This window comes from Cibotium barometz, chromosome 34, assembly GCF_041138505.1.
Source record: "Cibotium barometz isolate CiBa-2024 chromosome 34, ASM4113850v1, whole genome shotgun sequence".
Classification (NCBI taxonomy): Eukaryota; Viridiplantae; Streptophyta; class Polypodiopsida; order Cyatheales; family Cibotiaceae; genus Cibotium; species Cibotium barometz.
In genome coordinates this window covers 17839957-17853367 of record NC_141079.1, presented here as the reverse complement: position 1 = coordinate 17853367, position 13411 = coordinate 17839957, and the positions used below count along the sequence as shown (strand labels likewise).

The window sequence follows — 13411 nt, the reverse complement described above, 5'->3', positions numbered from 1 at the left end:
TGCACTGCCTTATCTACTACAGAGGCCGAGTATATTGCAGCCACACAGAGGCTTGCAAGGAGGCATTATGGCTATCTCGGTTAGTGGTTGATTTGGGTTATACAGGGGATATTCCATTGTTGCATTGTGACAGTCAGAGTGCCATCCAGTTGGCAAAGAACCCTGTCTTTCATGCAAAGGCGAAGCATGTGGATGTGAAGTATCACTTCATCAGAGAGGTGATAGAGAACAAGCAAATTCAGCTTGTTAAGATTCATACGGATGACAACCCGGCTGATCTGTTGACAAAGAGGTTGCCTCCGGAGCGGTTTGCTCATTGCAGACACTTGATGGGCATTGGATGAGGCCAGTTTCAGCCTTGATATGGCCTTGTATATTATCATGTACATGCTGATTTTTTCTTTTCCTTCATTTAAGGGCACCTTGCCTTTAAGTGGGAGGTTGTTGGGGTAAAGGCATTATGCCCACCCTTATAGTGTGTACAAGTCCATAAGTTATAGTACATAGTACACTTAGTACTTTTAATGTACTAAGTGCACTATGTGTACTAGTGCAATATACATGTGTGATAGGGGAGTCACACACTCATTCCCATGAGTTGACTTATCCCCACATATGTCTCTCTCTCTCTCTTCTCTGTGTGTATGTCTCCCACATGAAACCTAACCCTAATGAACTCTCCCATTCAGGTCATACACCACTCTCATATGATATGATATGATCATAGAAAAATTCAAAAATTCTCATTTACTAAAAAATTAGACCCAGAATGCCTTTAGCCAACGATGCACATTTGCAAAACAGGAACAGGAACAACACAGGTTATGGAACGCGTTCCCTCGTTCCCAGGGATGTGGAACGGCGTTCCATGTTACTATGCTATAGATGCCTAGTGCTGTGAAGTATGCAGGTAAAAATGACGATTTTTCAATATGCGTTTATAGATGCGCCAATAATGTTGGTTGGCCAGTATAAATTTCTGTTGGCCTTCTATCCGAGGTGGCATGGATGCCAATCTCGAGGCAGCCTCCAAGCTTATGGACCCTCCGACTGCTGCCCAGTGGCTGTGCATCTGCCTGATATGCGTAGCTTGCAACCTGACTGATACCTTGGCTGGCTGTCTGCATGTGGCACCACTACAGGTGAGGTGTGTCACAATTGTGTTGCCCCTATCACACGCTCACTCATCAACATAGAACCTATCAAGCCGGGCTAAATTCGGAGCACTGGTGTGGCGATCCTGTTGGGTTTTATGCTGTGTATGCACCCAGAGGAGTGCTAGTGATCATCAGTAGATTACTGGGGCACTTTTTACTTCAGTTAGTGGAGGTTTTTTCCCCCAGTTTAGTTCAGTTTCACTTATATGCAGTTCATAAGTGTTTTGGTCCACCCGGCACATTTTATGGCCGGACATGTGAACACTTATCTTTAGGGTCACTATTATGTGGCTATTGTACTTCACTTTGATGATCAAGCAATAGATAAAAGTCGTGTTCTCTCTGTTGGTTTTCCATGCTTGCTTGAGCTTCTGTAAATCCTAACCCTAACACTTCATTGCCTTCAATTGGTATCAGAGCATTGAAGGCTTGACTGTTCCTGCCCGTACACTTCCAGACTTCTCTTGCTGCTGATCGTACAACTCCCGTACGTTTTTGTTGCAGCCCGTACAACTGTGCGCCGCCTGCAAATCGTCGCCTGAAGCAGCTGCCGTACCTTTCGTTGCTGTCAGCACCCGTACTACCTGCTCCGTACAGTCAGCGTCGACTGTACTTGTCAACGCTGACTCAGTCGTGTGCTGCAACAGGCGTTGCTTTGCTCTTCACTGTGCAACGCGTGGCCTTGCTTCCGTACAGTCAAGCGCCGCCTTCAAGTACTGTGCAACGCGTGGCCTTGCTTCCGTACAAACCTGCGCAGGCTGCGTACTTGCTTCTGTACCTGGCGACTGTACCTGCTGTGATACGACTGCATGCTTCTGTACCTGGCGATTGTACCTGCTGTGATAGTGATACGACTGCACCTTCTGTACTTTCGATTGTACCTGCTGTGATACGACTGCACCTTCATTTGTGGGCACCTTCCATACCAGCTTTCGTACAGAACCAGTAGACTGTACATGCATAGTACAGTCAACTGTACTTGCTCTTTGGTGGACTGTACCTGCTGACATCACACTGTGGTAAGCATTGCAAGTTTTGAATATTGGGCATTTTTATTTTCTCTGTGAAAATATACAGGCACAACAGGTAGATTTTCTAGCAAAGAACTATACAGGTTTTTTGCACAGTTTGGGTGCAGCAAATTTGGGCATTTTTGGGGCATTTTTGCACAGTGTACGCCATTTGCTGCTCTACTCAGTCATTGGTGCATTGAGCTGCACATTCAGAGGATTGAGAGTGCAGGCATATTTGGGTGAACTGAGTACAGTTATTATCAGGGTTTCTGCTATTGGGTTTTTTGGTAAACAGGTACAACATTGTGCCTAAGCATAATGGCAAATCAACAGCAAAGTGATGTATTCACATATTTGTCTAAGGAAGACAAATTGGATGGCACGAACTACTCCTTGTGGAGTTTTATGCTGAAAAATGTGCTTGTGGTAAAAGGTCTTTGGGATTTTGTTAGTGGTGATGAACCACGTCCAGGTCCATTGGCTCCAGAGACTCCTCCCCAACGGGGTGCTCGTGGACGAGGACAACAGGTACAGGCTCCAGGACAGCCATTGCCTGTTCAAAGAACAAATGCTCAAAAGACATGGGATGCCAGGGATGCACAAGCTTTGTCACTCATTGCATTGTCAGTACAGAGGTCCATTATACCTCATATTCGTTCAGCTGGCTCTTCACAGAATGCATGGGTGACTTTGGAGCAGATGCATGCTGCTCGTAATGAGGCTAGGATCTCATTTTTGAAAAGAGAGCTGGAAAATCAGAAAATGAATGAAAGAGTCTAGCCACTTAAACAAGCTGCAGGATTTGAGAGAACAACTCATCAATGTGGATGAGATTATTCCTGAGACACAGCTTGTGTCCACCATCTTGCACGCTTTGCCAAGATCTTACTTGGCTTTTCATACCTCTTTGAACCTCAGCATGAGGAATGCTGTTGAACCCCTCAAGTATCAGGAACTTGTTGCTCTCTTACTACAAGAGGAGCAAATGAGGAAGAATATGAATATGAACACAAATGCTGAACAAGCATTTACTACAGGTCAAAAGGGGAAAGGAAAAACTCAGCCAAAGAGTGCAAATCAAAATTCAGGTGATGGTGGTTCTTCACAGGATACCAAGAAAAGTGATGGACAGCCCAAGAAGAAGGGCAAATGTCATTACTGTAAGAAGCCAGGTCACTACATCACGGAATGTAGGAAGAGGATTGCCAAAGAGAAGGCAAAGGAAGCTGGGATGTCTGTTAATGATGCTTCTAAAGCTCCTCCAGAGACTGCTTCTTTTGTTGAGGACGGGGATTACTGTTTTTATACATGCAGCTATGATGCCTCTTGGTCTTCACAGGCACTCAGTTTGACAGAGCATGCATGTACTTGGTATTTTGATAGTGGTGCCTCAAAGCATATCACATCTCGCAGGGATTTGTTTAGTCATGTTGGCCCTGCCCCTGTTGGCAAAACTGTTCAGTGTGCCAACAATGCTTCATATCCAGTTCGTGGCATTGGGGAGATTCAGCTCACAGCCATTGATGGCTCCATTCTCCGCCTTACAGATACCTTATATGTACCAGGGATAAAGAAGAATTTGTTGTCCATTTCTTCTTTAGCACATTGTGGTATGCAAGTCCACTTTGATGATGATAAATGCATGGTCAGAGACAAAGCTAATGCCTTGACCTTGATGCTTACTGGTACATTATGTCATGGACTTTATCAGTTGGATGCATTTCAGCCAGTGGATCAGTCTGCTTATCATGCATTCACTCTTACTCCAGCTATGGTTGATGCGGAGTTATGGCATGCTCGCATGGGGCATGTAAATTTTGGTAGTCTTATGCTTATGCAGCGACATAATATGTTTACAGATCTACCTCTCATGGAGAAGCCTCCGGATCACATTTATGAAGGATGTATTTTGGGAAAAATGCACAGGTTTTCCTTCCCACGTGATCAGGCTCTAAGAGCAATTGCAAAGTTGCAACTTATACACAGTGATCTTTGTGGTCCCATGCAGACGAAGTCATTAGGTGGTTGCTTCTATTTTGCAACATTTATTGATGACTTCTCTCGTATATGCTGGGTGTATCCTTTGACACAGAAATCACAGGTATATGATGCATTTTTGGCCTTTGTAGCACTTGCTGAGACAGAGTCAGGATGCAAGGTGAAGACTCTCCGTTCTGACCGAGGGGGGGAATATATGTCACATATGTTGAATTCCTTTCTTGGGAGTAGAGGTATAAAACATCAGTATACTACTCCTTACACTCCACAGCAGAATGGGGTTGCAGAAAGGAAGAATCGGTCACTCATGGAGATGGCCAGATGTATGCTAAAGGCAAAAAGGCTACCACATATCTTTTGGGTGGAAGCAGTAATGTGTGCTTGTCATATTTTGAATCGATGTCCCACAAAGGCATTGGTTTCTATTACTCCTTTTGAGGCTTGGCATGGCCGCAAGCCTTCTGTATCGCATTTTCGTATCTTTGGGTGTCTTGCATATGCACACATACCCAAAGAGTTGAGGAGGAAGCTGGATGATAAAGCCACAAAATGCATTTTTGTTGGGTATAGCCGTGAGAGCAAGGGCTACAGGTTATATGACCCACTATCCAGGAAGATATTCACTAGTCGGGATGTGATTTTTGATGAAAAATCAGAAATATCCATGGCTGGTTATGAGGCAAATCAGGCTGAAAATGATGTGTTTGAAGGTCTACTACCCATGGAGTTTCATTCCACAGTTGGTGATCCAACTCATGAGGGTACAGGACAGCCAGCAAATGATGTAGGTGGTGCAGAAATTCAGCAGCCAAATGAGCCAGAAGCTGAACCAAATATGGGGCAGCAGGCACCACAGGTCAGACATATACCTAGATGGTATTTGAGGACATTACAGGACAGCCATTTAGAGGGTCCTCTTGCTGGTCGTACTCGTAGGGAGACAAGGACCAATGAGCATGCACACATCATGGATTTGAATCTGGTTATGGCAGCCAGTTTACAGGATGATGATGAGCCTGATTCATTTGTGGATGCACGAGATAATGTGCATTGGAACAAAGCCATGCAGGATGACCTTGATTCTATTAAAAGGAATCAAACATGGGATTTGGTTGATCTGCCCAAAGGCAAGAAAGCAATTGGTACTAAATGGGTCTATAAGTTGAAAAGACATGCAGATGGATCCATTGACAGGTACAAAGCCCGTCTAGTTGCAAAGGGCTATGCACAGAAGAAGGGCATTGATTATGAGGAGACATTTGCTCCTACATCCCGTATGTCGACACTTAGGTGTGTCATTGCATTGGCTGCACATCGTGGTTGGGTTGTTCACCAGTTGGACATAAAGACTGCATTTCTACATGGGGACCTCGAGGAGGAAGTTTATGTATTTCAGCCCATGGGATTTGCAGAACATGGTCATGAGGGGAAAGTTTGCAGGCTGAAAAAGGCCTTGTATGGTTTGAAACAAGCTCCACGAGCTTGGTATGCAAAAATAGATGCTTTTCTACTCACTCAGGGATTTGTGAACAGTCCATCAGAGGCCACTCTGTATGTAAAGAAAGAAGAGACAGATCTGCTGGTCATCAGTCTTTATGTGGATGATCTCTTGCTCATGGGATCAAATGATGACAAAATTGCAGCTTTTAAGGAGATACTGCAACAGACATTTGACATGTCTGACTTGGGCCTTGTACATTACTATTTGGGCATACAGTTTGTGCAGGATAACAGAGGCATTGGGTTGTTGCAATCACGCTATGTTGCTAAACTTCTGGAGAAGTTAAATTTCAGGATTGCAAGCCTATTAGTACTCCTATGGAGCCTGGGATGAAACTGTCACTACAAGATGACAGTGTTTCCTTTGATGCCACTATATATGCTCAGGCTGTTGGGTGCCTTATTTACTTGTGTAATACAAGGCCAGATATTCAGTATGCAGTCTCTCAGTTGAGCAGATTCATGCACAGCCCGCGGTTGTCACATTGGCAAGCTGTGAAGCGTGTATTCCGTTATTTGCAGGGTACCTTGTCTCTTGGATTGCTTTATCCTGAGGGGGGTGACATTCAGTTATACGCTTATTACAGTGATTCAGATTGGACTAGTGATTTTGATACCAGACATTCCACTAGTGGAAATTGTTTCTTTCTTGGCTCTTCATGCATTTCTTGGCTAAGCAAGAAACAGACCACAGTGGCCACTTCGTCTTGTGAGGCAGAGTACAGAGCAGCCTACACTACTACTGTTGAGTGTGTTTGGCTGCGTCGTCTCATGACTGATATGGATATTTCAGTGGAGAAGCCTACACCTATCTATACTGATAGTCAGAGTGCCATTGCTGTGGCCAGGAATCCTGTGTTTCATGCTCGCACGAAACACATTGAGATTCACTATCATTTTGTTCGGGAGAGACTCCAGGCAGGAGATATCAGTCTGATCTACTGTCCTACAGATCAGAATGTGGCAGACATCTTCCCCAAGGCATTACCACGTCCGAAATTTGAAGCATTCCGCAATGCTTTGAATTTGTTTCCTTTTGGTGGATGATGTACAGTGATCACATATCACTCCAGGGGGGTTTGTTGGGTTTTATGTTGTGTATGCACCCAGAGGAGTGCTAGTGATCATCAGTAGATTACTGGGGCACTTTTTACTTCAGTTAGTGGAGGTTTTTTTCCCCAGTTTAGTTCAGTTTCACTTATATGCAGTTTATAAGTGTTTTGGTCCACCCGGCACATTTTATGGCCGGACATGTGAACACTTATCTTTAGGGTCACTATTATGTGGCTATTGTACTTCACTTTGATGATCAAGCAATAGATAAAAGTCGTGTTCTCTCTGTTGGTTTTCCACTCCTGCTTGAGCTTCTGTAAACCCTAACCCTAACACTTCATTGCCTTCAGATCCAACCTGGACAAAAGAAGACTATGGAGGGCTGGCCAAACTCTGGTATAAACGCTAGGCATCCTGTCCTCTCAGCACCAAAATAAGCTCCTCCCAGGCTGTGCTCTTGATCCCTGCTATAATGGTGTTGGAGCTGCCACCATAGTTGTCCTACGCTACCTCAAACATGTTAAAATCTCCCCCCATGCACCAATGATCAGCTTGGGGGAGGCCTGTCATGTGCCCCATTGAGAGCGTAAATGTTGAAGAGGCCCACATGGTCCTGACTCCTCCCCAGGGGAAAGAAAAATCCGCTGTGCGTGGCCCCAGACGATGGTGCCAGAATCGACCACTTGTTCCCTTGAGGACCAAAATCTGGGGACAAGAAAGTGTGACTGTGGCCCATAAGAAATTTCCCGCATTGCATAGACCTGTCTACGGCCAAGTGATGCTCCTGAATCACGAGGACGCTTAGCGCGCCCCCCCCCCCATTGAGGGCTCGTTGCAGGTACTCACAAACAATCCTCTTGCACCCAATGCAAAAGATGCCCCCAAGACCACAGATGTTCCAAGAGATGATCCGCATGGCTATGGAAAGAGGTTGCAGACTCTCGAGGGTCTCTTTTCAGCTTGTGAGGATTTCGGGGCTGGTTTGGACGGGGGGTAGTCGCATTCCATCGTTGGGCACAAGGGCTCCAAGTGATCCTTGGATAGGAAGGTCCACTCTGCACCTGTATTAGCTCGAGTTGCTATAGGGTGAATCTTATTGATGTGTATGTACCTAAAACCCTCCCTGTCGGCCTCAAAGATGAGGTCGAAAAAGATGAACAAAGTGCACCTTCCTAGCCTCAGTTGTTAAGGGCTCGAGCTCCATGCAGCATGTCAACCAAGCTGTCTCAATGGCTTCTGAGATCCTGAGTTCCTCCAAAGAGAGAGAAAAGCTGATGGCCTGGTCCCAAAGGGTACCCTCCATTGAATCACAGCCCCACTCTTGCTCTGGGGCCACACTTAGAAGGAAAGAGAAGATGGCCGCACCAACATCCGAGATAAATGGTAGAGAGTGGTGAAGGACTACACATACTCGGAAACTTGAGGGGCACCACCGCCTCTTAGAGCTGGTCTGCATTATGAGGCATCTGAAGTAGTTCACCAGGTGTCCCATGAGGCATGGGGGAGCATTCTTGGACTTGGGAGAGGGAGGAGACCGACAAGGACCAAATGACCGTCTCCTCTCGATCAAAAAGCTGTTGCCAAGACCTGAAACATGGTTTGGGTGGATTAGGTGTTGCAAGAGGGGGGCCCCCACCTCGTTGGGAAGGAACAAAAGGGGGAGGGGGGGGGTGGGAGGGGCAGAGGGGGGAATCCTAGGGAGGGGCGGTTGAGGACGAGGCTATGAGAGAGGGTGTTGGCATGGGTGACCTGCAAGAACAAGATGTGCAAGTACAGAAGGTAGAGAAGCGCACGAGCAGGGTCATAACTCTACAATATGTTTAATTGAAGACACAATCTAGTTACGTCAAAAGTTAGGGCTTATCCTAACAAGCCCAAGATTAAATCACGCGATGACATGCGACAACTAATCCAACTATCATAATAAAAATTTGTTACTATAGTTCCTAAGTGACATCTTTTGCCAGGAGAATGTCACCAAACTTATTACCTAGGATCTAATTGTCGGGATTAGGAGTTAATGATAAGGGTTCAACAAGAGTTATTAAGCAAGAGGGCACAAGATTAACTTGAGGGACGAGGCATATTCATAACATTATAATAGTGGTCCTTTTATAGGAGAAACCACCCTTTACAAGGTGTATACATGTGCTGCCACAGCATATGCCACATGTCAAACCATGATGCCAAGTATCCCGGTGTCATCTACATACATCATTTCTTACGTAAGATCCTTTTAAGAGGTGGTTCCCACACACTAGCGTTTGTTCACACACACTAGAACCGCTTATTATTTAGACTTAGAATACTAAGTTATCAGGTTGCAGTTTTCACAAACACTGAGCATGTGTTCATTCCTGCATTCATCACTATTAATATTTAACATTCTCCCATAGTGATAATGTGGCTAGAAGCCCAGTCATCCTAGACTAGGCTTGTTGCATCTTCTTTTGTCGGAGATAGAGCCGATTCATCTTCAGTTTTCAGCTTGGCAAGTAATTTACAGCACTCGTTGACTTAGTGCCTAGGCTTGTGGCAATAATGACATTTTTCTTTCTTCTTGGTGTCATTTTCAGACGAGTCCACTTTGCCTTTGCCCTTGGAGAAGTAGGCTTGGTCTTCTGTACTAGCACCTCCTCGCGATCTGTTCGTCCTTATCTACTCTTCGTAAAGGAGTAACCCAACCAAAAGAAATAGGGTTGCCTCCACCTCTCATGGAAAGATTTAAAGATGTGTGAAAGCTTTGATAGGAAGGAGGTAAGGAATCAAGAGTAGCAGTGACCAGCTTTCTATTTCCTGCTATCTCAACAGTTGTTCTTTTGTTGGGAATCAAGGTCTTACGTGTGTGTGAATCCACTCTTATGAGTGTGGTAGTCTGTTTGTGTGTGAACCACCTCTTAGAGGGATATCAATAATATCTAGATATTTGTGTGCTATGACATAAGCAATCATGTTAGGAGATCAACCTTTGTAACCTATAAAGGTACTTGTACTTCATTAAATCAATCAAGCAACATCACATCATGGCCGCTCCAGTCAGCATCGCTTGTAGCCATTGCTCCACTGCACGACCCAATGCTGCCTGCTTGTATGTCAACCTCACATGCTCGACACTCAACATATGCAGTAGCCTCGCACGTGAATGAACAAAAAAAACCTCATTTGAGGGTGATACATATCACTCCTCTGAGAGCTTTTTTGTGATCCTTTTTTGCAGATGTTTTTTCTTTCATGACTAATTTAGGATCTTTTCTTGAAAAAAAATATTTAAGGGTTCATCTGTCATTAATAGATTTTAGGTGGAGGGTTGAAATTGTAACTCGTTGTAGCAAATTTATGGCTTGTTTTAGATGTTTGATGATATGGAGACGAGAGTGGCCAAGCTATGGTTGCTGCCTAAAGGGGGGCATGGAAATCACAAGGGGTGAGTTGAGGATCTGACATTGATTGGTGCACTTGCATAATTGCGTGGATGTGATTTTTCACATGCTGTGCAATGTTATTCATCATTTTGTTTTTTGGGTCTAGCTTATTGGCCTTGCTTTTGAACAGATGGTGTCCATCTTAACAGGTTAATTAACTTGATTGCTCATCTCAAAGGCAGTCGCAATTTTCCACGCCTTCGAATTGGTTTGTGTCTTTGCCTTTGCACGTAGGCACAGATGCACATGCACTTGCAAGCATGCAAACCTGCACATAGGTTTCCACTGTAAACACACACACGTGCACACGCACACGCACTTGCATGCATGTACACATGCTCTTGTCTCATGTTTTGTTGTTTCAATATGCTATGTTTTTATTTTCATGCCTTCAGGCATAGGGTTGCCGCCAGGGAAAATGGATCCAAAGGCTTATGTTTTACAAAAGTTTTGTCAGCAGGAGAGAGAAATGGTAACACTGGCCCTCAATTATCTTGGACTCAACCATGGAAATGGAAGTCCAGATACATATAGTTCAAAGCGTTCTGTGCTTTTGAAGTGTTTCTGATCTTCACATATTGGATGCAGATGGACAGCACAATCATTCAAGGAGTGGAAGTCATCAGGCTTGTTGCTGCCACTGGTATTGAGAAGACGATTGATGGTATGACCAGACTTATAAAACCTTCCAAGCCTTCGAAAGTTATAGAGGATCCTCATGACCATGTTGGTAGTAGTCCTCGTGGTGGTTCGTGTAAATAGATCCATGGAAATGAAGTCTGGTTTGTTGCGACCATGGAAGATTTTCTATGGGCTGAACAAGTCATGGAGTCATGGAGTCATGGAGTCAAGACTGCACGGAGGCTTTTGTTGAGTTAGAAAATAACCTGAACTTTCCTTGGCATGCACAGAGGAATCATACAGAGCAGAGAGTGGGATTTTGACAACGTCATATTACACCTATGCATTGATGTGTTCACAAAGGACTATTCTTCGGACTTCCCTTCGCTTGTAATGATTTTAGATGGGTTAACAAAGGGCCTCTCCGGGGGGGTGTTTGTCACCCCATTCCATAACAAAAACAGTCATAATCTTTTCTAGCCTTAATCATTTTTTTAAATTGGTGTATTCTTTTCTAGTATTAGAGCTCTACCATCATGTGACATAATTGCTTTACTAGTTTGCGATTATGAGTTGCCAATTTCTAGATAGATCCAATGAATAGTAGATCAACAACCTAACACACCAACCCATATAGGCTTCTTCAAATGATTTTCCATATATTGATATTCAAATGCATAATGAACTAGAAAAGTTACGAGCTTTGTATTATACATGTAAGAATCTCAAACCTAAAACTACTAAGGGTAGCCAAGATGTACACCACCAGGTGACCTTAAGAATGTGAGTTGTTGGAAGAGCAATCAGAGCAGCTTTTGGTACACATTGAATAATATAGTTACCATCACAGTCAATGCATTGTAGCAGGGTATTAGTAACATCTAGCAGAGAATGGGCGAGCTCTAGACAAAAAATGTGAAATCAATTGATCCTTTTTTTTTCTAGTAGATAGGATTTGCACAATATAGCATCGTGATCGTAATGACATTGAAATGATGCCCTCAAGCTCTTCTAATGCTTGTGTAAAAAGGTTAGTAGCCTTGTCATGGAACCCATCTCAAGCTATATCCTTGCTTTCACCTTTGAAGACTTTGTTGTATGAAAAGTTATGGTTTACCAATGCAAAGGATAGAGAATCATGGAAAGGTTCTGATAGCTGAATAAAAGGTGCCTTTTATGCCAACAGGAAGGGTCATGAGTCCAAGTGTTGAAAATTAAACTGGATAGTGATGAATACTACAAAGCTTTTGGGTGTTAACAATGTATCCAATAGTGTTGATTTAAGGGGTTAGGCTTAAGCTTTAGAGGTGAGCGATGTGTAAGGGCCAATGTGCCATCACATCTTGATACATGTTATTAATATAATCACAGCCCAAATGTTCAAATTTTGATTAATGAGTTCTTGAATTACTAGTTAAAACTAAAACGTCAAATTATGAACAAGGTGTGTGTGACCTATTGGACATGGCTCTCTTTGTCGTGCACTGTTTTGTGGTCATCTCAAAGAGCCATAGAGCAAGTTCTTCGAAACAAAGTGATGTAATGTCTATGTATTCTATATCACAAACGTCTACACACAAGACTAAGCCTTCTTCTTGGGTTTCTTCCTCACTAGTTCCCTCTTATGTATCTTGGTTGGGATCTATCTGTTCCTTGGGAGACTTAATGTAAACACTATAGGTTTTTTAAGTAAGTGCTCTATAATTAATAGCTTTATATTTTACTTGGAAGTTGATCTACACGTTCTAAATTAATGTCACTCATGCTATTCTACCCTTTTATAGCACATGGTAGTACTCTATGGCGAGATGTACCAAAAATGGCCAACGAATACTCTACACTAAAATAACTCTCTTCAGTTGATTTTGACCTCACGACTTTGCCTTCAGCTTCTGACTTGCTAATTCCACACAGTAGCTTTCGACCTACTGTTGCCACCTTAGCTTTCGACTTGTTGATGCCACGTCAACTTTTGACTTGTTGATTCTACATTCGTTGATTCCACCTGTAGCTTCCGACATGTAGATTGTTGATTTGGTAAGTTTGCATAGCATTGAGCAGACATTTGAGGTACTCTAAGTCACTTGAAGCTATTGCTTATGTCATATATAGCCATTCTTTTGTTGTGTAAAATGTCCTAAAACATTAGTGACTTGTTTGGCAATACAGAGGAAGCAAATTTTGCACCTGATCGATATGACTTAACAGTCAAATGCAATGAATTATTTGCTTTTGTTTGTCATTGTCGGATATTGATTGGTACTTTGATTCGGGTGCTACAAAGCACATTACTTTCTACAAGAAGTTGCTTGCTTGAGGGATGCTCCGTTAGGTGGTGCAGTTTTGTGTGCTAATAATGTATCCTATGCCATTAAAGACATTGACAATGTGAAACTAACATCATGTTGTGGGGGCACATAAACTCTTGCTAACACTTTGTATGTACTTGGCATCCGCAATAATCTAATTTTTGTCTCAGTACTTGCAAAAGCTGGCCTCAAAACCTAGTTTTTTGATCGTTGCTGCTCCATTTACGACACAACTGATTCTGATGCGCTTCTACTTTCTAGTACATTGTGCAATGGCCTATATAGGCTTGACATATATGATAGGAGTAGCGATCCTCATGCTGATACTTTGGTTGCTT

At 43.4% G+C, this 13411-nt stretch overlaps 1 protein-coding gene across 1 annotated transcript in view; it reads left to right on the top strand.

Moving 5' to 3' along the window:
- Window positions 1-11271, top strand: part of LOC147618744 (peptidyl-tRNA hydrolase, mitochondrial-like) — a 59822-nt gene extending 48551 nt beyond the window's left edge. The window contains exons 5-9 of the mRNA XM_086773792.1: window positions 10072-10145; window positions 10293-10351; window positions 10539-10615; window positions 10732-10807; window positions 11055-11271. Coding sequence (XP_086629918.1) covers window positions 10072-10145; window positions 10293-10351; window positions 10539-10615; window positions 10732-10807; window positions 11055-11158 — 390 coding nt within the window. The 3' untranslated portion in view covers window positions 11159-11271. The remainder of the gene's footprint in view (window positions 1-10071; window positions 10146-10292; window positions 10352-10538; window positions 10616-10731; window positions 10808-11054) is intronic.
- The last annotated feature ends 2140 nt before the right edge of the window (window positions 11272-13411 follow it).